Source organism: Camelus dromedarius, chromosome 7, assembly GCF_036321535.1.
Source record: "Camelus dromedarius isolate mCamDro1 chromosome 7, mCamDro1.pat, whole genome shotgun sequence".
NCBI lineage: Eukaryota > Metazoa > Chordata > Mammalia > Artiodactyla > Camelidae > Camelus > Camelus dromedarius.
In genome coordinates this window covers 37,566,563-37,588,792 of record NC_087442.1, presented here as the reverse complement: position 1 = coordinate 37,588,792, position 22,230 = coordinate 37,566,563, and the positions used below count along the sequence as shown (strand labels likewise).

The following is a 22,230-nucleotide window of genomic DNA, read 5'->3' as shown; positions in this document are numbered from 1 at the left end:
CCACTGCGGACTGGGGACTAAGAAATGTGGGTCGGGGCCCAAACTGCCAAGAACCGCTCAGCTAAAGTCAGAACCTCCAACCCTCTGCAGCAGACATTGTGCCTTCGGCCTCTGAAACAGTTGTTATCACAAGCATTAGAAGAAAATGATACTGAATGTTTACTTTAGAAATTAGAAGAAAATGATACTGAATGTTTAAATCTTTAGAAATTCTTCTTTCAATTAAAAAAAAAAACAGCTTAACTATATAGATTAGCAATTTAGTAATAATGCCATGTTCCACATTTTAACTTCTCTTACTTAAAATCTAATCTCTCACATGTAATAAAACTATCCATAAGACAGCTTGGCAGTACTTAGCAAAATGAACAGATTCCCCCCAAATTCATCTAACTTTGGCTTGTCATGAGACAAGGCACATTGGCTTTCCTTTCCTTCAAGTCAGCTTCCTCTCCAGATACTTATGCTTAAGTTACTTCTGTGTGTCTTGTTTCAAAAAGAAAATTTTTCGTATCATCTTTTAATCATGAATTTTCATTTCAGTCTCCCCCAATTACATAATTAAAAGAACTTTCTTAGAGCAAAGTCAGAAATACTAGCATCAAAGTATCCTAAATCCATATGCAAATGTATTTTAAGTTGATGTTCTAATAGCTTCCTCATTTGACAAATATTTATCAAGCTGACTGCTATACAAGCAAATGATGAGCTAGGAATGCAGCAGATCTTTGAGGTACTAAGCTGAGAATGCCACACTTCCAAAGCAAAGAAGATAACAGGATAATAGCAGATTTACATACATTAACCCAAACTGAAAATCATATACACATATGCTATACCTCTGTACCACAAAGAATCAGTAAGCAGTGAAAAAGAAAACTCTACAAGATACTCTGAAGGTAAAATAGTTCAAACAAGTAAAGTAAGGAATTGTCAAAAAAAAAAAAAAAAGAAAAATAAATACAACTCAAAAAAATTGTCAATATTTTTAGGTTTAGGAATATTGCTCAACTATGAAGTAAATGAGGTCAGATATTAAATATCTGTATAGAATATATCTCTATTTTAACATCAGCAAAACAGTCATTAACATCATTTGACAGTGAGTGCTCCTTTCCTTTATATTTTATATAAACAACATAGATTGCTTATGTTGAAAGCCTCTGAATACTTAATATTTATCAAATAATCCCCATCATGGTCTACTTAAGCCTTTAAAATTATTTTAAATTTGGGTGGCTATGCCAATGATAAAATCATTCAAATGGGAAATAATTTTGTATCTACAAGTAAATACATTAGAGATGACATTGTTATAAAACTGAACTGTAAGTCAATCATCTCACTGTTTTACTATTCTAGTATACATTATTATAAACACATACTTTAAATGAATAATCTTACCTTAAATATGTGCCATATATGAAAAATAATGCCATCATTAGTCCATTTAAAATAAAAATCACAGCAACATAAAAGCAAGCAGGATCTCCCAATCCTTTAAAAATAAAAAAAAAAAAGTTCAAACTATAAATTAATTTATGTGTCTGGCAATTTATATTAAAATATGCTTATTTTTAAAATGACTGCCAAATATATTAAATGGTTGCCTTGGTTCCCATATGAACACATGACACTAGCATGGAACATAGATGAGAACAGAGTAGTAGCTACAGTGGTTTTAAAACAGGGCTGCAAGTTCACGGACACGCCTCCTACAGAGGTGGTGGTCTATTCCCCTGCTCTCAAGACTGGTTGGGCTTGTGACTACTTCAGTGGACCATAGCAGAAGCCGTATTTCAAGAGCCCATGCAGTATCCAGCTTGGCCCTGAGCTGCCACATGAAAAGCTCAACTACCTTGAAGTACTATGCTATACAAAAGCCCAAGCTGCACAGAAAGGGCACATATAGGTGTCCCAGGTGAGTCTCAGCTGGGCCAGCCTTGCAGGTACTCCAGCCCAGGAGCCAGAATCTAAGTGAAGTAGCCTCTGGTTAATTCCAGTCTTTCCAGCCATTTGAGTCCAGCAGAGTCCTCTGATATTGTGTAAACAAACTAATTGTTCTATACCCTGTCCAAATTTCCCAACTTAAACATTCACTAAGCATAATGAAATGGTTGTTTATACCACTAACTTTGCAGTAAGTTTATTAAGCTGCAACAGGTAACCGGACAATATTATAGAAACTTGCCTTCACAGCTTTCAATAGGGCTGAGTCCTTCTCCTCTGGTAACTGTCCAACATATCTTGGTTTGAATACCAATCAAGTCCATTATTTTGGTATAAATCCTGTACCAGCTGGCTAAGATTACCTATTTTTAAAAAATAGAGACATTATAAGAAAAAATACTATCCTCAAGAGTTTCCTTACTAGAATATTTTGAGATATTTTGATAATTATCAAATTTTCCCTTCCTGTACCATTCACTTGGGTCTCTTTAAATCTTGTAAAAGGAGCCTCACAGTCCCCTACATAGATTCTTCACTGGTGGGTCTTCATCTGTTCATCCATTGGTAAGAATAAAATATAACAAGAAACATGCAAGATTTATAATTTTCAAATGCTATAAAAATCTACTAAAGGGCATAAAAGAAGAACTGAACAAACAGAAAGGTACTCTGTCTTCTTGAATAAATCTAATTTTTTAAGATGTGAATTCTTCCTCAAATCAATTCATAAACATAAAACAATGCTAAGCAAAATCCCATGTGTCTACCTAGACATGTTACATGGAAAAATAATGAAAGGAAATAACTGAAGAAAATGTTCTACCACATAATAAAATGTATTACTTACACTAATTAAAATAGTGTGATGCTGGCACAGGAAGAGCCAGACAGACCAAAGTAACCATGGTGGAGTAGTAGGGAGCCACCCAGATCCCTCTTCAGGGCCGAGGCACTCATTCCTCCAGCAGCTGGGAGGGTGGGTGGCTGACAGCTCTGGGCTGAGTCTCTCTCTGGGAACTACCCTCTGCTGAAGAGTGTAAATTCACTAAAGGTCACACGCCCTACCTAAGGGCAACTGCATCCAATGTCTAACTAGACAATAGGGAAAGATATAAAGGCCAGGGGCTCTTGCCTCAAGGCAGGACAACTGTGCAAGGGCCATCCCAGCTACAGAGCTCCCCAAGGGATTGGCTGAAGCTTCTGTTGTGACTGTATCACAGCTCATGTCCTCCTTCTGCCTCCTTCCTTTATCCCCTTTCAGATGTTGCCCACAAGGGCACTCCCCTGTACACTTCCTGTATGCAGATCTCCACCGTAAAGCCTGCTTTCCAGACTTCAACCTAAGGTAGTACTGAACACAAAGTCTAAAAGCAGGTGCAAGCATACATGTAAAATAATTTTGCTTTTTAAAAAAATGAACAATTTCTAGTTACTTCATGATAGTTAATATTATGTTATAAAGTTAATGCTAGTAATAACTAGTTAAGTATTTTAAATGTGGATCTTGATAGTATTTCAGTTAAGAGAGATTGATTTATTTATTTATTATTTTTTTTATTGACATATAGTCAGTTTACAATGTTGTATTAATTTCTGGTGTACAGCATAGTGATTTAGTTATACATATATATTCCTTTCCATACTCTTTTTTCATTGTAGGCTATTACAAAGTATTGAATATAGTTCCTTGTGCTATACAGTAGGATCTTGCTGTTTATCTATTTTACATATAGTAGTTAGTATCCGCAAATCCTGAACTCCCAATTTATCCCTCCCCACCTCCTTTTCCCCCTGGTAACCATAAGTTTGTTTTCTATGTCTGTGAGTCTATTTCTATTTTGTAAATAAGGTCATTTGTCACAGAAGAAGCAGGGAGAAGATAGACCACTCATCCAAGTGTTAGATTACACAGAAGACCATTTTCAAAACATGTAAGGTTAGATTCTTACCCCTACACTGAGCATCAAAACAAATTCCAGATAAGTTAAAAATCTAAGTATCATAACTATAATTATAATAATTAATAATCAAGTTTCTTAACATTATGAATGAATGAAAAACCATAAATTTAAAAGATTCATACACATTTCTGAAAAGAAAAAATACATTTATATCATTCTATACAAAGCTAAAAGGCAAACAAAAAGCTGAAGAAAATGTTTTACCCATATGGCATAGTATTAACACCGTGCACATAATACATGAGCTCTTAGAAAATTTCAATAGAAAAACAGACAAAGACCATGAACAAGCAATTATTTTTAAAAGTGAAAATTCATTTTTAATATTTAGCATTGAATAAAATATATATGCACACACATATATATAGCAATGAACAAAACATATCATGTGATCTTAGTATTTTTAGCCTATTAAATCAGCAAAGATGCAGGGAAACAAGCATCTTCAAAAACACTGCTATTTGGAACTTCCATCAATATAACCTATTTAGAAAACATTTTGGCAACGTGTACCAAAATCATTAAAGCATATATTCCATTGAACAAAATTGTTCCACATCAACAAATTTATAATTTAAAAAACCATAATAATGTGTGTAAAGATTTCACTTCAAGGATGATTATTGCTGCTTTAGAATATTTTAAAAGTTGAAAACAACCAAAATTTTCATAAAAGATGGACTAAATAAACAATGGTAGATGTATATACAGCCATAAAAAATGATGCTGTTGAAAGAAAGATGACTTAGGAAGATGGCTTTAAATACTCTTAAAAGACAAAAAACACTTATGAAAAGACATGAGCCATGGATCCCATTTCTGTAAAAGTCAACGTGTACATAGTTATAGAAAACATTCAATACGCAGTGCATTAGTTAGAAAACACTGAACCTTGGTGGTTATTTATAGGTCTGCATCTCCTCCATCTCTATTTCATGATTAATCAGTCAGGCTAACTCAGTTGGTCTGGAAGTTGGACTCCTCTCACTCAGTGGGAAAAGACTGAGAGCTCTGCTTAGTGCTGGTACTGAGACGGCTTGAGATACCACAGAGACCAAGGCAGCCGTGGCCCTGGCATCAGGCCGCATGCTGTCCAGCAGCATCAGCACACTAAGAAGGAGGAACCCAGGGAAGTGTTCTTCACAGGGGAACCTTATTCCAAGTCAAGGAGGATGTCACTGAGAATGTTACGTGCCAGCTTGGCCCTGGAGAATGCGTAGGGATGCATCAAATGAAGGCAGGGATGGTGAAGGAGAAGCCCCCAAAAGTTACTGATACCATTGCCCTCCTACCTCACCTCCTGGTGGACCACTCCTTTCCTCCCCCCTCACAGAGGAAAGTACATTCAATTAAATGAAGAATCCCGGATAAGGAAGAAACATCATTTCGAAAATGACATGTAAAAGTAATAATGTTCCCCTGCTATAATCCCTATTAAACAAAGCAAATCCAGGTAGTTTTCACATTTTCTAAACCATGCAATCATAATAATCATTCCCGTAACGTCAGCTAAAGCCCCTCCCAAAATTAATGATACCTTTTCCATATTCCTTTCTAAGAAAAGATACACATTTTCTTTAAAAAAAAGAAGATAAAATTTAATATATTGATTTATATCTTAGATTTAGAGTTAGCATTTAATATAAACAATAATTTCAAAAGTGAAAAAAAATCACAATTGAAAAATTATCTTACCTCAGGGTAAAGATTGAACCTTTTTAATGTGTTAATGACAAGGGGGTATTCAGTCAGCTTATCATTCATAATCATCCATACTCCATTCAAAAATGAGGGTGCTTCCACAATAGTCTTAAAGTAGGAATAATACAGTCCCTGAAATAAATATATGTTACAGTTATAATAAAAACTACATAACTACTATGCCTCTTATTAGCTATCAAAAGAACTTAAATACACTATTTTTGAAAAAACAAAAAAAGCATTCATGAAAATAACAGCTACAATTAATTTCACAGGTTTCTAATCACTAATAAATCCTCAGGTTTTTAGTATAACCTTGTCTTAATTGAAGCAACTGAGCTCAAAATAGCTTCAAAAATAGTTTCCATATTTAAAAAATAACATAACTCAGACGCATCCTTCCTTTAAGAAACCCCTACAACCACCCACACTAACTGAAGTGTTGGAAAAGGCTACCTTTTGAACAGGATGAGTGAGTGGTTTATAGGGAAACTTAAATTTACCATGAACCGAGCAATCTTCCCTAGCCAAAAATGTTTCCCCCTAACTGCTTGTTTGCATCCCTAAAATGGTACTATCAGCCATCTTTCCTCCAAATTTACATGTAAAAATACAAGTATATTAGGAAGGCTACACATGGATGCATTACACATAGATTACATTCACATGCCAACTAATTTTACAGACTATTTTCCTTTCTTTCAGCTCAGCATAAGAGAAGAGCCCTGCAGGACTGGGGCTAGGAGGGTGGAGGAGAGGGACAGCGATAGTACTCCCATTCTGAGAAAAATAAAAAATTTTTTACTTTGGCATGCTTCACAGGAAAGATATCAAGGTTGGAATAATACATGGACAAAAAGTAAGGAAGTACTAGAAGCTTTTGAGGGAGAAGTGGCAGCACAGGGCAAGACATGAACACAGAAAACAAAATCATCTTCTATACAATTTTGCTGAGAGCTGCCGCAGCAGCCAGTAGCCTTAGCTGTCAAGCTCTAAACCGGGTTTAAGGCTTACAAATATGAAAGTGATTTGCCTATCCAGAAAAGGAAAAGAATGGTTCTTGATACCATGGTATTTAGCTCTTATATCACTATTTTTTAGAAATTTCCTACTGTACTAGGTTGAATAATGTCCCCTAAAATTTCATGCCCACTAGAACCTGTGAATGTGACCTATGCAGAATTGGATGGGTGTGTGAAGAGGAAGATGAAAGAAAAATGACTATGTGTTGTTGAAGTTGTTGAAGCTGGGGGATGGGCACGAGAGAGTTGTCTACTCTTTCCACTTTAGAATATCTCTGAAAATTTCAATGATAAAAAGCTTACATTTTTTAGATTCCTAAACTACTACAATAAAATACTACATGAAAACAAACCATTTCAGTGCGAAAAGCCATCTCCCTTTCCAATGTTGAGAGGTGAGAAAAATGACGATCATTTTCAAAGAGGTGTGTTATATGGCTCCTGTAAAAACAAAATGGTAAGAAAGGAACAGTGTTGGAACTTACACTATTTTTAAAAGAAACTCTAAAAGCAAAAATAAAATTACCTATAACTTTGCTGCTAATTGTACAATAAAACTCAAACACAATGGTATCCATATTTGTTTTTTTGCTCAGTATATCTTACATTTCCACTAAAATTTCCCTCTATAAGAAAATATATTCAAATTAGTTTTAAAATTAGAATGAACCAGGATAATGATATTTTAAGCCAAGTACAATAAAATTACAGATTAAACCATAAATGTCACTGGGTTACCATTTCAGAAATGTCTGATTAATGAAATTCATATTTCTTCCTATCCAGAAGATTAAAAAAATTAATCTTCCCCTCAACATGAACACTATATTAATGTTAAGTGAAGGAGAGTTTCAAATGTAACCTCTTTAATAATAGATCTCTTTTTATTAAAAATAGCATTATTCTGACCCTGATTTATCAATTAAACTGCATTTCAGACTATTTTGTTGCCTGTAATAACATATATTCATTCTTATACTAAATTTATTCCTATATATATGTGTATCTATATATGTGAAATAGCTTTGGTAAGTTATAAACATCTGCATAAGCTACACCATAGGAGAAAAACAATCTTACCAGTGCAACACTGCTGCAAAGGCAGCTGGAAGGAAAAAGAAACGTAAATTATTATTTTAGCATAAAAAAAAGTTTTCACTTTACAGAAAAGCATTACAAAGGTAAGTGGTAAAGGCTGGGAAGCATAAATCTTGAACATTTTGGAACTGGGCAAAGAATAGAGACTTTTCAAAAGAAGTCCTAGTGCTCTGCTTAAAATACCAACAGACAGAATTACAAAAGAATTAGGCATACATCTACAATTTTCATTCACTCACTCATTCAACAGAAAAAAATGAGGGACCATTATTTGCCAAAAACTATAAAAGAAACCCTTGGATGGGAAGCTCCACAAACACAACTGCAAGAAGAACAGAACCAATGGCGAGAGCAACAGAATAAAGAAATACTGTGACCTCGGGGAACAGGACTGGGGATGGATAAAAGATAGGGGGGAACTACTACTTTTTATATACTGCTGTAATATCTGAATTTTCATAATAAATTTTTACTATTTTTTAAATAAATTTAAAAGGAAACAAGTACAGAAGAAAGAGATGACGAGGAGAAAAAAAGAAAAGGTTAAGAGAGAGAAAACAAGTTAGTAAAAAAGCCAGTCTCCTTTGAGAATCAATAGTTTGCTTTCTGTCCAAGTACAAAGAACATATTAAACTGAATCCAGAAAACACCATTCAATTTTCTTTTATCACAAGATTCACCTTATTGCAGGCTTCTGATTAAATAACTACAGAGGAACTGAACTATGAAAATATTCTTAGAAACAAAAACAAACAGCTCAGATCTTATTATCTTATTCTTAAAGAACTATTTATATTTTTTAAAATTAAAAAATACATTTGCCTAAGAGATATTAATGGTCACAAAAGACACAGTTGCTCTTTCTGGATCACTGAAACTGCAAATATTTAACTAAGTCTATCATTTGACATTTGTTTATATATGGTACTTTGATCTTTTGAAATTTTGATTTTTTTCTTGTTGACAAATCTGTCATCCACTTTCTTTTTGGTTTCCACCTTTAAAGACTTCACCCCACCAAAATAAAATGTGGACTTTACTTTCTCAATGACCTAACAATCATGCTCTGAATAAATCATTCTTCTCTCATAGAATATAAATGCCAACATTATCACACTGAAGACTTGTCACACTTTGGTAATCCCTCTGAGATTACAATTGGGATTTCATTTATAAATTAATATGGGAAGAATCTCCATGTTTACAATATAAATCTATATTTTCATATCCATGACCATGATATATACATTTAATTATTCAACTCACTTTTCAATTGCCACTGACAAAAACCCTGTCAGTAGCACTAATACATAACACACAGTTAACTCATATTTCTTATTAAGTCTTTACTGGGAGTTTAACATTTATTTGCCTGCTAATATCCGTGAAATTTTGTTTTCATTATACTTTACTGTGTATTGTTAATATATATTTTTGAAGTGTATTTATTTTGTAATGCATTTCTTTTTGGCTCATTTACTAAACTATTAATTCTTCTAGTTTTTTTTTTTTTTTTTGGTTTATCATCTCAATTCTTCACTTCAAATAATATTTTTAAATGATAATTTTGCTTCTGTTTATAATTTTACTATTGGTTTCTTCTTCCTGTCTGACAATAATAATAACATTCTAGAATAATACTAAATAATTCTGGTAAAGGACAGCCAGTCTTCTGCTGACTTTAACAGAAATGTATTTTACATTATGCCTTTAAATTAGCCTTTTACTTTCACAACTCTGGAGTAATAAACAGGATTTCTCAAGATCATCATTATTCTGCTTCCTCAGAGCACTACAATTTCTTAGAAGGATAGAAGGAACAAAGTGGTTTTTGGTGCTCTCCTTTAATTCCTTTAATTCAATCTAGAATGGACAATCTAGCACCAGAATGGACAATTTTTGGAGTTCATGGCATTTGAAAGACACTCTTTCATAGTCCCCAGGGTCGATTCATAATCTGCCCAATATTATGAATTTCTTTGTTCATTTCAATTTAATAAAAATAATAAAGCAGTTAACATTTGAATTCTTATTACCCGTCAGGCATTTTTTAAGTGCTTTACTGAGCTAACTCAGTAAATCCTCAGCCATCCTATGTGATAGGTTACCAATACTTCCCTAGACTACAGATAAGAAACTGAGTCCCAGGAAACATTAGGAACTTGCCCAAGAAACAAAGTGGGTAAACAGAGGAAAGAAGGTTGGAGGCAGGAATTCTGATCTAAGATCCCTGTCACTGCATGGCATCCTGTGGAGGATGGAGGGGACGAGATGAGGCCAAGGTCTCCTTACTCCTTCCTTCTTTTTTTTTTAACTTAAAAGATAAAAGAAAAAAGTAAAATTCATCTGTAGATAAAGGCAGTATGTTTTATAGCAGCTATTAATTTTTATATAAAATTGTAGAGCTATGTTTTAATTAATTCAAACTTGAAATAAATAATGTGTATATGTCATTTGAAAATGAAAGCCCTAGTAAAGCAGATACTGCCTTGTCAGCATACAATTTCAGCACAAAGACATAAAATGACAAAAACTTCTCAAGGCATCATTAAAGAGCTTTTCTGGACTTATTGCCTACAGAAAAGATTATAAATGATTTTTTCTAAATGTATTCCAGTGATTATCAATCCAGTGTATAATCTTTTGAGATTGTCACAAAATTGATAATCCATTTTTCCAGGTTAACATATATGCTATTTTTGTCATTCTAAGGTACTGAGGCAAATATAGCATTTAAAAAAAATCAGAACATAAAAAAACTTTCAAAAAATCCAAACTATTCTATAAGAAAAAGGTGTTCAAGAAAAGAAAGTTTGCTTTGTAATCTAATTCAAAAGATTGCAATCCTGTGGCTGAGAATTCTGAGAGGCTCTTTTGTTTTGCTGGAAGCACACAAATTACCAACACTCTGAAACTAAATTGGCCACTCCTTCCACTTTCTGATTAAAGAAATTTTGTACCAGCTTGTATGTCACAGTATGTCAATTTTCAGTATTATGGGACTTGAGCTGCTTCTTCACTGAAAATTATTCTCCTGTTATTAGAATCTTGTTTAAACAAAATAGAATGTAACTCCCTGAGGGCAGAAACAATGTTTTAACTGAACTTTACTACAGTAGTACTTAGCAGGAAGCGGAGCACATAGTCCGACTCAAATGTTTGCTGAATTAATGCATGTAATTTGATATAATTAAGGGGGAAATAAAATAATCCTAAATCACATCCACATAATAAACCAAAGTTGAATATACTTTGATTGATGGATAGCTACATACACACATACAAACACACACTCATGTACATGTAATAGTTTTTTTTTTTTCAAAAATAGAAAGTCCCCATGATTAGTGCAAATTAGACCCCTCATCCACTTGCAGCCTTCTGCCTACCCTCAGTTCTCTGCACCACACCCCAGTGCAGCAGAGTTGGGTTCCCAAGGTCCTGCCCCAGCTCATGCTCCCTCTGAAGCGTCTCCTTCCAGCCACAGCTCCCCAGGCCAGTGGAGTCTTTGCTGTAAGTTTAGTGTCCTCAGAAAGTGGGGAGGGGACACCCCCTGCCCCCTCCCCATGCCTGGCCCGCAGTAGTCAGATGCAGTAGGAGGGCAGGAGAACAGGAAAGAAATAGGAGAGGAGGTTCTTCCCATACTGTTCTGCTCAACCCTCAAGGGCTCCTAAACCCTATTCCTTCTCCAACCAGCACACAGCCTCCTGACTGCTCTCACCAACTCTCCCAGCTTTCTCCCCAACCCAGGTCGCCCTGCCCCAGCAGGTGACTCAGAAGTCCTGGGCTCCTCCGCAGACCCCACCCACTCACCCAATTAGGACTGCTGCTAAGTCAAGCCATGAGATCAGCTTTTTGAAGGTTCCTCAGCTGAGTCTTTTATGCACTAAAGTTGGAGACCCACTGTCCTTTCTCTCTTCCTCCTCCTCAAGGTATGAGAGCCGGAACTGGGAAGCCAGGGTGGGCTACTTCTCTCTTTGCCTGTCTGTCTGTCAGTGGTGACCTGCAGGCCACCCTCCTGTGACTGCAGCCAGAGGCAACTACTCCTGACCACGAATACACACATATACAGTTTCCCCCCATGTTACAGTTTACCCCTTACACGTGTACTTCATAACTAGTGCTTGACTTAAAATTCACAGAGCACCTTCACAAGCTCTCTCATTTGAGCCTCACAACAATCCTGTGAGTATTCACTCCCATTTTACAAATGAAAACCTGGGCCTCCCAAGAGGCTCCTTCCCCAAATGCAAGAACCTGGACCCAGAGGTTCTAATTCCAAGCCTGTTTCTTTCCACAGCGGCAGAGCTGCCTCCTTTCCCACTTGTCAGCATTCAGTGACCTCATCTAGTAACAATATTTACATGGACAAATATATTCTAAGTCCAAAATGACTTGCAAAATTTAAAAATACAACTTATTCTTAAATTGAGGTTAATCCATACTTAAAGCATTTTGTGGAGTTTCAGCCTCCCTAATGCTCAAGTGACAAAATAACATAAAAAGAAGTTAAGAACTCTTCTTAATCTACTAGACAAGGTTTTCAAATCAACCTTGATAAGCTCTATACTCAACCCCTTCCTAATATTACTAACAACTATTCTCAAGGGTCCATTCAGAGTTTGGTAGTTTCTTTCCAGAAGCTGAAGTCACCAGTCAACAGTCTCCCTGTTCTACACCAGCAATCCACTCTGGAGAATGAAGTCAGTTTCTGACGGTACAGATTTAAGCATCTCTTCCCCTAGTCTGAAAAGTCTCATGACTTTCCATGGCTTACACCGTGGAGCCCACATTCTGGCCTATTTCCAGTTAATCCCATCACAAACCCTTCATGCTGGCTGCAGTGGGCAACAAGCCCCTCAATACCATAGTATCATTAAGGCTCCTGCCTGAAAACCCCTAGTTCAGCCTTCAAAGGAATTCAAAGGTGGGATTTTGTGAAGCCTGTCCTGCCACCATAGCTATTACACTTTTATTAGAGCACCTTAACAGCTAGTCATGCACACAACAGTTTCCTCTGCTAGAATGAACACAAAGGCCTTGAGGCTGAGCTTGTGTTTAATTTACCTTAACATCTACATCTTCCAGCATTGTGCCTGGCACCTTACTGGATTGAAATGTTAAATGACTATCATCATGTAAGAGAAATTAGAGAACGTACTCAATTAAGTAAACACCTAAACACCTAAAGACAGTATCAAGCGGGGATGGCATAACTCCGAGGCAGAGATGCTCCTTCTCATGCACGAGGTCCTGGATTCAATCCCTAGTACCTCTGTTAAAAATTAAATAATTAATTAAACCTAATTAACCTCCCAAAACAAACAAACAAACAAAAAACATAAAGACAATATCTAAGCATTCCAATCTGCTCAAAGGGTTCCCGTCACATAGGGTAAAATAGATATACTACAACAAAATTAATATATTGAAAGAAATCATATTTTTAGTCTACAGTGCCTAGAAGAAATCAAAGCTCAGTTTCTGTGTGGTAAACTAACAAGTGAAAAGACATTCTTTAGGACTCAGTTTGGGAAAGAGAAAACAGTTGTGTATACCACAAGCTAAGTTCCTTCCTTCTTTCTAGCACCTAGATTTTTGTGTGTTATTAAGTGCTTTAAAGTCAACAAGTGCCTAAATGCCTACTAGATGCACAACACATTTTCCTAGAAACCAAGAACATTGAAGAAGTATCAGCCAACATCTTTGTCCTTAAAGATAAAATCTTTGAGAGATAAGATTTAGGTACATAAAATAATGAGAGAACACATTAAGGCACCCAAGCAAATAGCACAAAGTCTATGAACTGTAAGAAATCTGAGAAGGCAGGTCAATAATGGCCTTCTCAGGGTAGGGTTTATTAAAGTTGGATTAGAGGTTGTGGGGAGCAGGATCTCAGAACACGATTACAACTTAGGTGAGGATTAATAAGTAGCCAGAAGAGAAGACAGCTGCAATAAAGCCGAATGTGGACTTTAATCCAACAAAAAAGAATTCCCATCACTAACACTGATGATACAGAATACACATGATACTGGTAATAATGAGATATGTATTAAAGGCCTACTCACTGTGTACACAGTGTGTCAGGCTGTCAGAGGCTGTGAACACCAGGAGGGGAGTTTGGCAGAGCTACTGGACCAGTGGTACCAAGAACGGGAGCACCAGAGGCCCCCGGGCCAGTAAACTCTGTGCTCTGAAGAGACCATTCACCCCAACACTCAAGCCACACAAACATCATTTTCTTTGTGTACCATGATATAAAAAAGATTAGGAAGCAGGAGGCTAGTCAAAAGAAACAGCAAGTTTCAGAGAGAACATCATAAGGCAGCAATACAGAGAGATGCTGATCTAAATCCTGGGATTTCATTAGAATCATCAGTGGCACTATATAAAATTAGAGATATCTGAATATTAATCCAGGGCTCCTAAATCTGAAACTCCAGGGATTTTTTTTTCTTTTAGTACACAAGTGATTCTGATGTACAGTCAAGGCTAATTATCATTGGTACAGAAATGACTGGAGCAAAATCTCTGAAGTTGCTCACAAAATTTGATGTAAGAATGGGCTGCTTTCTTAATGCCTCTGAGCAATCATTGTGAAACAAAAGCTTTAGTAAATCTAATGGAAAATCTGTAGAAGCTGCATCTCTTCACAAGAGAAATAGAGATCCATACATACACAATACAGCCCCAGGCCCATCATATTAAGCACGAGATTTTAACCAGTTTGTTAATCGATAAACCGCTTAACATTTTAAGGTTATGGTTATGGATTCCCCTCAAACTGCAAACTGCCTTGGGTATCATAATGTCGTGCTTATCTTTTAAATGATCAAGAAAACTGTGATACCGATTTACCCTCTCTTTTTTTAAAAATAACAATGCCAAGCAACCAACCAACACAATCAAAAACAATTCAGAATTTAGTAGTTTTCAAAAAATAGTTATGCAAAGACAAAATGGAGACTGACCAGTTGACCATAAGGATTTAACAATCTGAGCAATTCTCCAAATAAGCATCAGCCACCAAAGTAGTGCTCTAGCTAAAAAAAAGTTATCAGGTCTTGGAACATATGAGGTCATCTTGCCATTAAAGTCTCTTTGACGGTTGCCTTAGATTGTAGATCTGAAACCTACAATTTGACAGATGAACTTATCAAGCCAAGAGACCTTAACTTTAATCCCAAACTTTACCCAGTGAACTCGATAGTGATGTCAGGCCATTCACCTGGCCTACTTTAGTTTCCTCAGATGTAAAATTCGGGGAGCTAACTTTGAAGTTCTAGATTTCCATGAAATTTCCACAGAGATCAAAGATGAGAAGACTGACAAATCACGTCTGATATTTAAAAAAAGAAAAAAATTTAAACATAATGGAAAACAGTAGCACTCTGCTAGTTATGTAAGTGTTTTATGATTAGTATTAGAACGTGGGGAAGAGATTCTGAGGGATGACATTTGCAGCACTAAAAGGCTGCATTATAAGATGCTGTGGTTACCGTTAGGAAGTAATAGGAAATATGATGCAGAGCAGTAGCATATTAAGCAAATTAGAGTTGGTGTGAAAATATGAGTTAAAGCCTCACTCTTCTCAATTACAACAATATTCTCAAATTAAAAATCTGTCAAGATGGCAAGTTTTCAAAAATTATTGGCCAAGTGATTTATAAACTGTGTTTAATATAAAGTTTGTGCTACTGTAAACTAGAAGATAAAATCACCTCCATCCTTGGTCACCACAATGAATCACTCAGAACTTCTGTGACTGATTTTGGTGACTGTGCTATTATGTTAACATCTGCTGCTATGATTAAAACTACAAAATGCCATCCAAGAACCAATTATGTGTAGTGATAGTCCTGAAAAACACACCTGACAATTGGTCACTTTGGAAAGGAAATCAAATAGGAGGAAATATGACAGGCAAGCATGAAGACATGTGCACTGCTAACTTAAATGCATTCAGGAAAAAAAAAAAAAGATAGTAATGATGCTGAGAAAATAAAAATAAGTATTAAAGCAAAAATAAAAGTTAACAGTAGTTGTAGATTTATGTACTCTAAAAATTAATTCTTGCACTTCTTAAACTTATCCCAATTCAATGGTTTTTGAATTATGAAAGATCATCCATGAAGAACTGATCTTTCCTATGAAACAAGACTGCCTTTTATAGGATTAAACAGCAATGTAAAGATCCTGACTTAGAAAGAGATGTAAATTTTACTAGCTTTGATGACTAGTAATAATCAGAATGGTAACGAAAGAAAACTAGCAGACTCTTCCAGAGAATAATGATGTTCTAATGGTACATGGGTAAAGTACAATCTGATGGCAAAAGATGAACCAGCAAAACAAGAATTTAGGACTAAACATATACATTATAAAGCCTAAAGCTGTCCCATTTGGAAACAGGTGCACGTGCTTGTAGTGTCTATGATGATATAAATATCTTATTAACATAAACTTTAAGAGACATTATAATACAGCCTAACATGTTAAGTGTAAAACTTATAAAAATGATTATAGTTCAAATTTCAGCAACATCCAAATACACACATGTATATATTAAAATTTTATCTGCTTTCAGTATTGATGCCATATTATGAGCCAAAAGTCAATCACAAGTTGGTAATATATCCTTATATTTACATGAACTAATCACATTTGTCATGTATTTGAGCACTCATGAATATCACATGTTCAGAACCCTTCTAACTGTATCTTTTAATAACATATGTTTAAGTGATTGTAAACATTCTTTAAAGTTGACCAGAAGTCTACTTTAGAAAGAAAAAAAACTGGTTTTAAACATTGGAGAAACTCTCTAAAAGTCCAGATACCCATCCTATTTGCTGGCTTTCCAGGGAAGTGTATTGGCCCAACGTCTACATATTAACACCATCAGAGGTGGTGCTAAGGTATGTTTAAGTGTTGGCTTGCAGGCCATCTCACAAGATGGCCAGTGGCCCCTGCACCTATTGGTTTCTCAGCTTTTCTTGTCCTTTATGACACCCCTAATATGCTCTCTTTGCACTTCTTATTCCCTTATCTCTAGTTATGATCCCGCTCTTCCCTGAGGAAGGAAGAAACAAGAAAGCTAACTCTTACTGAGCACTAAATGTAGAGGTTTCTCAGAACTGGACCTTGGGACTTCATATCTCCTCTTGCTATACTCACCCTAGAGAAGATGAAATACAAGCATAGCGGTAAAGAGCATGAACTCTGGAGCCACAATGCCTGGGTTCAAATCCTGACACTTTCACATTCTAGGCTAGATGGCCTTGGGAAAGTGACTTAACATCTGTGTGCCTCAGATCCTCCATCTGGTAAAATGAGTACGACAATCAGTGTCACGGTAAGGAATGAGTGACGAGTTACATGAGTTTGAGATAAGCGAGTTAATTAACCTAAAGCACCTAGAACTACGCGTGGCACAAAGCAGACCCCATATCAGGAGAAGATTCTATCACACCAGTTCCCATGAATTTAATATCATCCAAAGCTAATGACTCCCTCTTTTATGTTTCCACTCAGACTGCTTGTCTTATGTCCCACCGCCCACTTGACATTTCTACCTGGACATCTCACAGATGTCGCAACGGTAACATGTCCAAGACAGAATTCTTGATCTTCTTCCTTAAATCTGTCCCCTCACCACACCCCTAGTTTTCCCCATCTCCATGAATGCTACTCTAATTAAAATGACAGCCATATTAGATGATAAATGGCAACTCACAGCCCATCTGGGGGAAAGAATAGAGATTAGGAGAAACTTTGGCAAACTGGACTGCCTGTGCTCCCACTGCACATCTCTCTCTGGGTTCAGCTCCAGGGGGGCTCCTCTTCCCCTTCAGGCCCAGACATGGCCACATCTTCCCACTGGGGACAATCCCTGGGTGCTTCGGTGTCCTTTGTGGGTTCCTTAAATCTGCTCACACTTTTGAAAATAGGCCACTTATTAAATGTTTCCTGCCAAGACATTGACATACGTACATAGTTTGACAGACAGACACATGGATAAATGTCCAGGGTTGGATTTTCAGAAGTGTTAGCAGGTTAAATGTAAACTGTGCTGCTTACTGTGGGTTGTGGTCAAAAGTTGGAGAAACATGTCTTGGTTCTTATTACTATACCACTGCCTCCCCTGGCTCATATAGGGAGCTATTGGGTTAAAACTTCTAAAAATAAACATTTCAAAAATCCTTCTTTTTGATTGTTACCATTAAATAGTAAATAATATCCAAAAAAAAAAAAGGGGGGGGGGAACATGCATGTCTACTAAAATTGATTTTTTTTTTTAAACAGGGCTTAAGATTGCCCAACAGTGGAAAGGGCCACCTTGGTAGGTAGTGAGTTCCCCATCAATGCCTAGCACATGTGGAGAAGACAAGAGAACTGATCAAGGGACCCCTAGTCAGTCTCTCTTTTAAAAACTGTGCCTGCAACAGGGAGCCTCAAATTGTAAAATTTCTTCCTAAACATAAACAGAGCAATTTTTGTCATAGCAAAATCCCATACTAAAAACCCATACCTTGTCAGATCAACTCTCACTCATTCTGGGAGGAGGAAGGAGAGTGGAAATGAGGCAGCTTCCAAAAATGTGTAAACTCTGCTCCTGTTTGCAGGATCTGAGGGTACAGATCCAGAGAAAGAACCAAACATCCCAGGTCTAAACATTCTCCAGAACCACCTTTTAAGCTGCCCCCATGGCCTCATGTTAATGGTTAACAAGGACAGGAAGTCTCTAGACCTTGGTCTGGTCATCTGACCTCCATCCATCTGATGGCCAGTGCCCAGCGTAACCCAAGAATGTGGGACAGCACCTTCATTGTACCTCTTCCAATACCCAAAGGGGTAAGTCAAGTAAAGTGTCATGCTGTTATATTAATACAAAACTGTACTGTATTTAGGTATGAGCATTACTAGATCCAAATATAAGCCATCCAACATAAGAAGATTCAAAGGAAACACAATTACAAGCAAAGAAAATATGCACAAAAGAAAATGGCAACAGACACTATTCTGTGATTTGTTATTGTGACCTCCCTGAAGAGCTGAGGCCATCACATATTTCACTACAAAGTGGTTAATGTTCATAGTGGCCATCCAAGAAAACTGCAACTTCGTTCTGTCACCAGCTCTCAAAGGCATGTGTTTTTTATAATAGTAACTAAAACTTGTAAAATGCTCTAGACACAAAGTGTCCAGCCACATAGTACCCACCCCTTTTAGTTCTGCTCCTCAAGACATGCCTGTGGAGTTAAGTAGGGCAGGTGATAATCCCATGTCACAGAGAAGGCAAGGTTCACAAAGGAAATAACTTGAAACTTAAACTAAACTTAACCACTCTGAACTGGATCAGGAGCCTGTCTCATCCACTGTACCATGCTGCCTCCCCAAGGTGAACTTATCTAACCTGCACACCGGCAGGATTTTTAAGGCTCGCGACTGAAAAACAAGAGAAATGTACTGAAAATGCTGAATTTCTCTAGGCTTGAATCTATAATAGAAAAAAGTAACCCAATAGTACTATCAACCTTTCTGAGCTCATTAAAATGTGTGTGTGCAAGGGGGCGCACACGCGTGCGCGCGCGCGCGCACACACACACACGGTGATGACTGTGGCTTTTTATGATTGAGCGGCTTCTAGTGATGGCTGTGATCTCAGGGGAAGCCAATTGTTTTGTTCTATTTTCCTGGTCTATATTAAACACCGAAGTCTTTTGGGTCACTAAGGGAATTTGAAAGGATAGTAAGAGCTAAATAACGAATAGTTAAATAATTTAGTAGCCAAAGCCCATTAATGACATATAGGGAAGGCAGTGTTACAGCATTTTACTTGCTGACTTAGAAAAATTAGGCCGATTATCGAAACTGCTGTAACTTCCCTTATCTGAATGTCAATCAGGAAACAAAGGAAACCTGAAGTCGGTCCACAACATGTGAATGTTTCAACTTTATTTTTTTTTTTCAGCACACCGTTACATATCATCCATTTGGTCAAAGCAGCGGGAGAGGAGGGGAGCCCTCCACGCCAATCGTTCCCAGGTCAGCAGGAAGGATTAAGGCTCGGGCTCCCAAAACACAATACAATCTGGAAAGTGACTTGCGGAGGGGAATCACAAATAAAGTGCCACCGGCGGTGTTTGCAGCCAAGAAGAAAAAAGCATGCTAAAATTTAATTATAAGTTTAGCAACTTTCTAGGACAGGGAACGTGCGTTTGCTTTGAGTTCAACGGAACTGCTTCCCAAAGCAAACCATCCTCCCGGGCAGGGGCCGAAATAACGGGAAGGCGGCCAGCCCGCGCCAATCAGCAGCGCCCAAGTCTCGTTAACGCAGACCTGCCAGTTCGCGGCCAGGCCGGGCAGCTGTTGATCTCGGGGCCATTTTTTTTTAAAGCAGAGACAGAGAGCGGGTAGGAAGGGGGCGAGGAAGGCTGAGCCGGGGGAGGGGGAGGGGAGGAGGAGGTAAGGGCGTCCCAGGAAAAGTCGGAGAGGGCTGCAAACTGGCGGGGACCGGCCGGCGGGGCTCCGCGGAGCGGAAGCCGGAGGAGAGAGCAGGGGAGGGGGAGAGGGGGCCCGCGCCTCAAAGTTCCGCGTCCCGGCGGCGCCCGCGCGCTGGGCTGCTCACCTAGCAGGAGCGTGGTCCAGGTCCGGCCGCGCCCCGAGCGCCGCAGGCCCAGCGCCCCGCGCAGCCCGACAGCCAAGCGCCCCCCGAGGCCGCCCCCGGAGGGCGGCGCGGGAGGCTCGGCGCGGGGCCCCTTCCTGCCCGCGGCGCCCTTGCGCCGGGGGGACGGGGGCGCGCGCTCTGGCCCGGGCTCCCCGGCGCCGACGTCTGGCGCCCCCCTCAGCGGTGACTGCGAGGCGCGGGGCGGCTGGGGCGGCTTGGGGGCCGCCTCCCGGTGCTTGTTCCGCGCCTGCAGGACCATCTTGGCATAGTCGCGCCCGCTCGCTGCGCGCGCCCGGACGGCGGCCGGGGAACGGCGGGCTGGTGGGGCGTCCCCGGCGCCGCTCACTGTCCGGCGGGCGGGCAGGCGGGCGGAGGGCGGGCCGGTACCTCCCCGCGGGCGGGGAAAGCTGCAAGGCCGGGCGGCGGCTGCCTGCCTGGTAGTGCGGCCGGGAGGCGGCGCCGGACTCGCGCGCCCGCCGCCGTTGCCGCCGCTCCGGTTGTCACGGCGACCGCGGAACGCCGGGGGGCGGGGGCGGGGACACCCTGTGAGCGGCCCCAGCCCCTCCCCCGCCGCCCCTCGGCGCCGGACGCGCGCTCCCTGCTGGCCAGCGCGCACGCGCGGACTTCCGGCGCGGGCGGCGGCCGACCCGGGGGCCGACCCGAGACCCCGTCCCTGTTTGGGACTCTAGCGGGGCTCGACTGGGGCGAGGGCGGCGACCGCCTTCCGGGAACGGCTGTTCTTCCCTTTGGGAGCGGCCAGGAAGAAGGGAGGGCCCTCTCGAGGCGAGGGCGCTGGCCGAAGTTTCGGACCGGATTAAGGCTGCAAGTGGAGCCCAGTGAAGCCCGCGCGGCCTCAGCGACTCGTCGCGGGGGCGGCCGAACCGGGAAAGAGGCGCTCGGGAACGACCACGGCGGGGCGCTGTGCGTGCGCTCTCGAGCCTCGGAGGCCCTGCCGCTGGAAGGCGAGCAGACCAAAGTCAAGCCACGAGGTCACATTTACTCCATAGTGTGTGGCCTCTCAATTTAGAATGCTGCCGAGTACAGCTTCCCCATTTACTGGTGCGACAAGCGGGGCATCCTGATTTAAAATGGCAGCGGAATATCTCAGGGGAAGCTAATAAGGGTCGAGACACAGTGTGTGCCTGACATTAAAACCGTAAACTGAAAACCAGGATAGAAGCCCAGGCGGAGGGAGATAAAATTGAACGGACAGAGAAGGAAAGATAATCAACAAGTATGTTCTGTTAGTTTCAAATGCTGTAACTTTGTGGCTTGAAAGAAAGCAGGAAAAAAAAAACTTTATTGGCTGATAAATACAAAACTTTGGTCGAAAATTATTTTCTTTCACATAGCAACGGATGGCATGTCTGAAGGAAGCCCAGTAAGATTAGGAAAACCAGACAGATCCCAGTTACCCTCCTCCCCTCTACCCTACCCTCGCATTCTTTGCACAAACCCTGCAGCCTCATGGATAACGGAGAGATTCCTTTCCTTGAGATGTCCAGTGGGCTTGCTCCAAAGAGTTGTCCTTAATTCCCAGTTTTGTAAATGAAGCCACGTCGTTCTGATTATCTCCATTGTAATTCCAGGGGCTTCACGTGGGCTGTGAATCCTCGCCCTTAAGTTTCTCTGCCCAATGATTTCTTTATTTGAGAAAGTAAATGCCGGCATCCATTCACTGTCCAGCCTTCTTAAAGGCAATGGATTATTTTGTAAAGGGAAAAAAATTTGCCATGCTAATTAAGGATCCCTCATACTCTGTGTATTTTGTGAATCTTGATTTTGGGATGTCTTTTAGAGAAGGGAACAACTATTTTTAGACACT

The 22,230-nt window shown here is 39.4% G+C and overlaps 1 protein-coding gene across 5 annotated transcripts in view; it reads right to left on the bottom strand.

Annotated features, from left to right (window-relative positions):
• Nucleotides 1-20,755, bottom strand: part of DPY19L1 (dpy-19 like C-mannosyltransferase 1) — an 84,436-nt gene extending 63,681 nt beyond the window's left edge. For 4 of the 5 annotated variants that reach the window (XR_010381621.1, XR_010381622.1, XM_064487449.1 and 1 more), the window contains exons 1-6: nucleotides 20,367-20,745; nucleotides 7,715-7,739; nucleotides 6,988-7,075; nucleotides 5,607-5,744; nucleotides 2,192-2,312; nucleotides 1,405-1,498 (exon numbers count right to left, since the gene is read on the bottom strand). Coding sequence is in view for 2 of the 5 variants with exons in the window: in XM_064487449.1 (XP_064343519.1) it covers nucleotides 1,405-1,498; nucleotides 2,192-2,312; nucleotides 5,607-5,744; nucleotides 6,988-7,075; nucleotides 7,715-7,739; nucleotides 20,367-20,664 (764 nt within the window). In the remaining 3 variants the exon portion in view is untranslated. Of the gene's footprint in view, nucleotides 1-1,404; nucleotides 1,499-2,191; nucleotides 2,313-5,606; nucleotides 5,745-6,987; nucleotides 7,076-7,714; nucleotides 7,740-20,366 lie in introns of all 5 variants that reach the window. The other variant, XR_010381623.1, reaches the window with a different exon arrangement.
• Nucleotides 20,756-22,230: the final 1,475 nt, after the last annotated feature.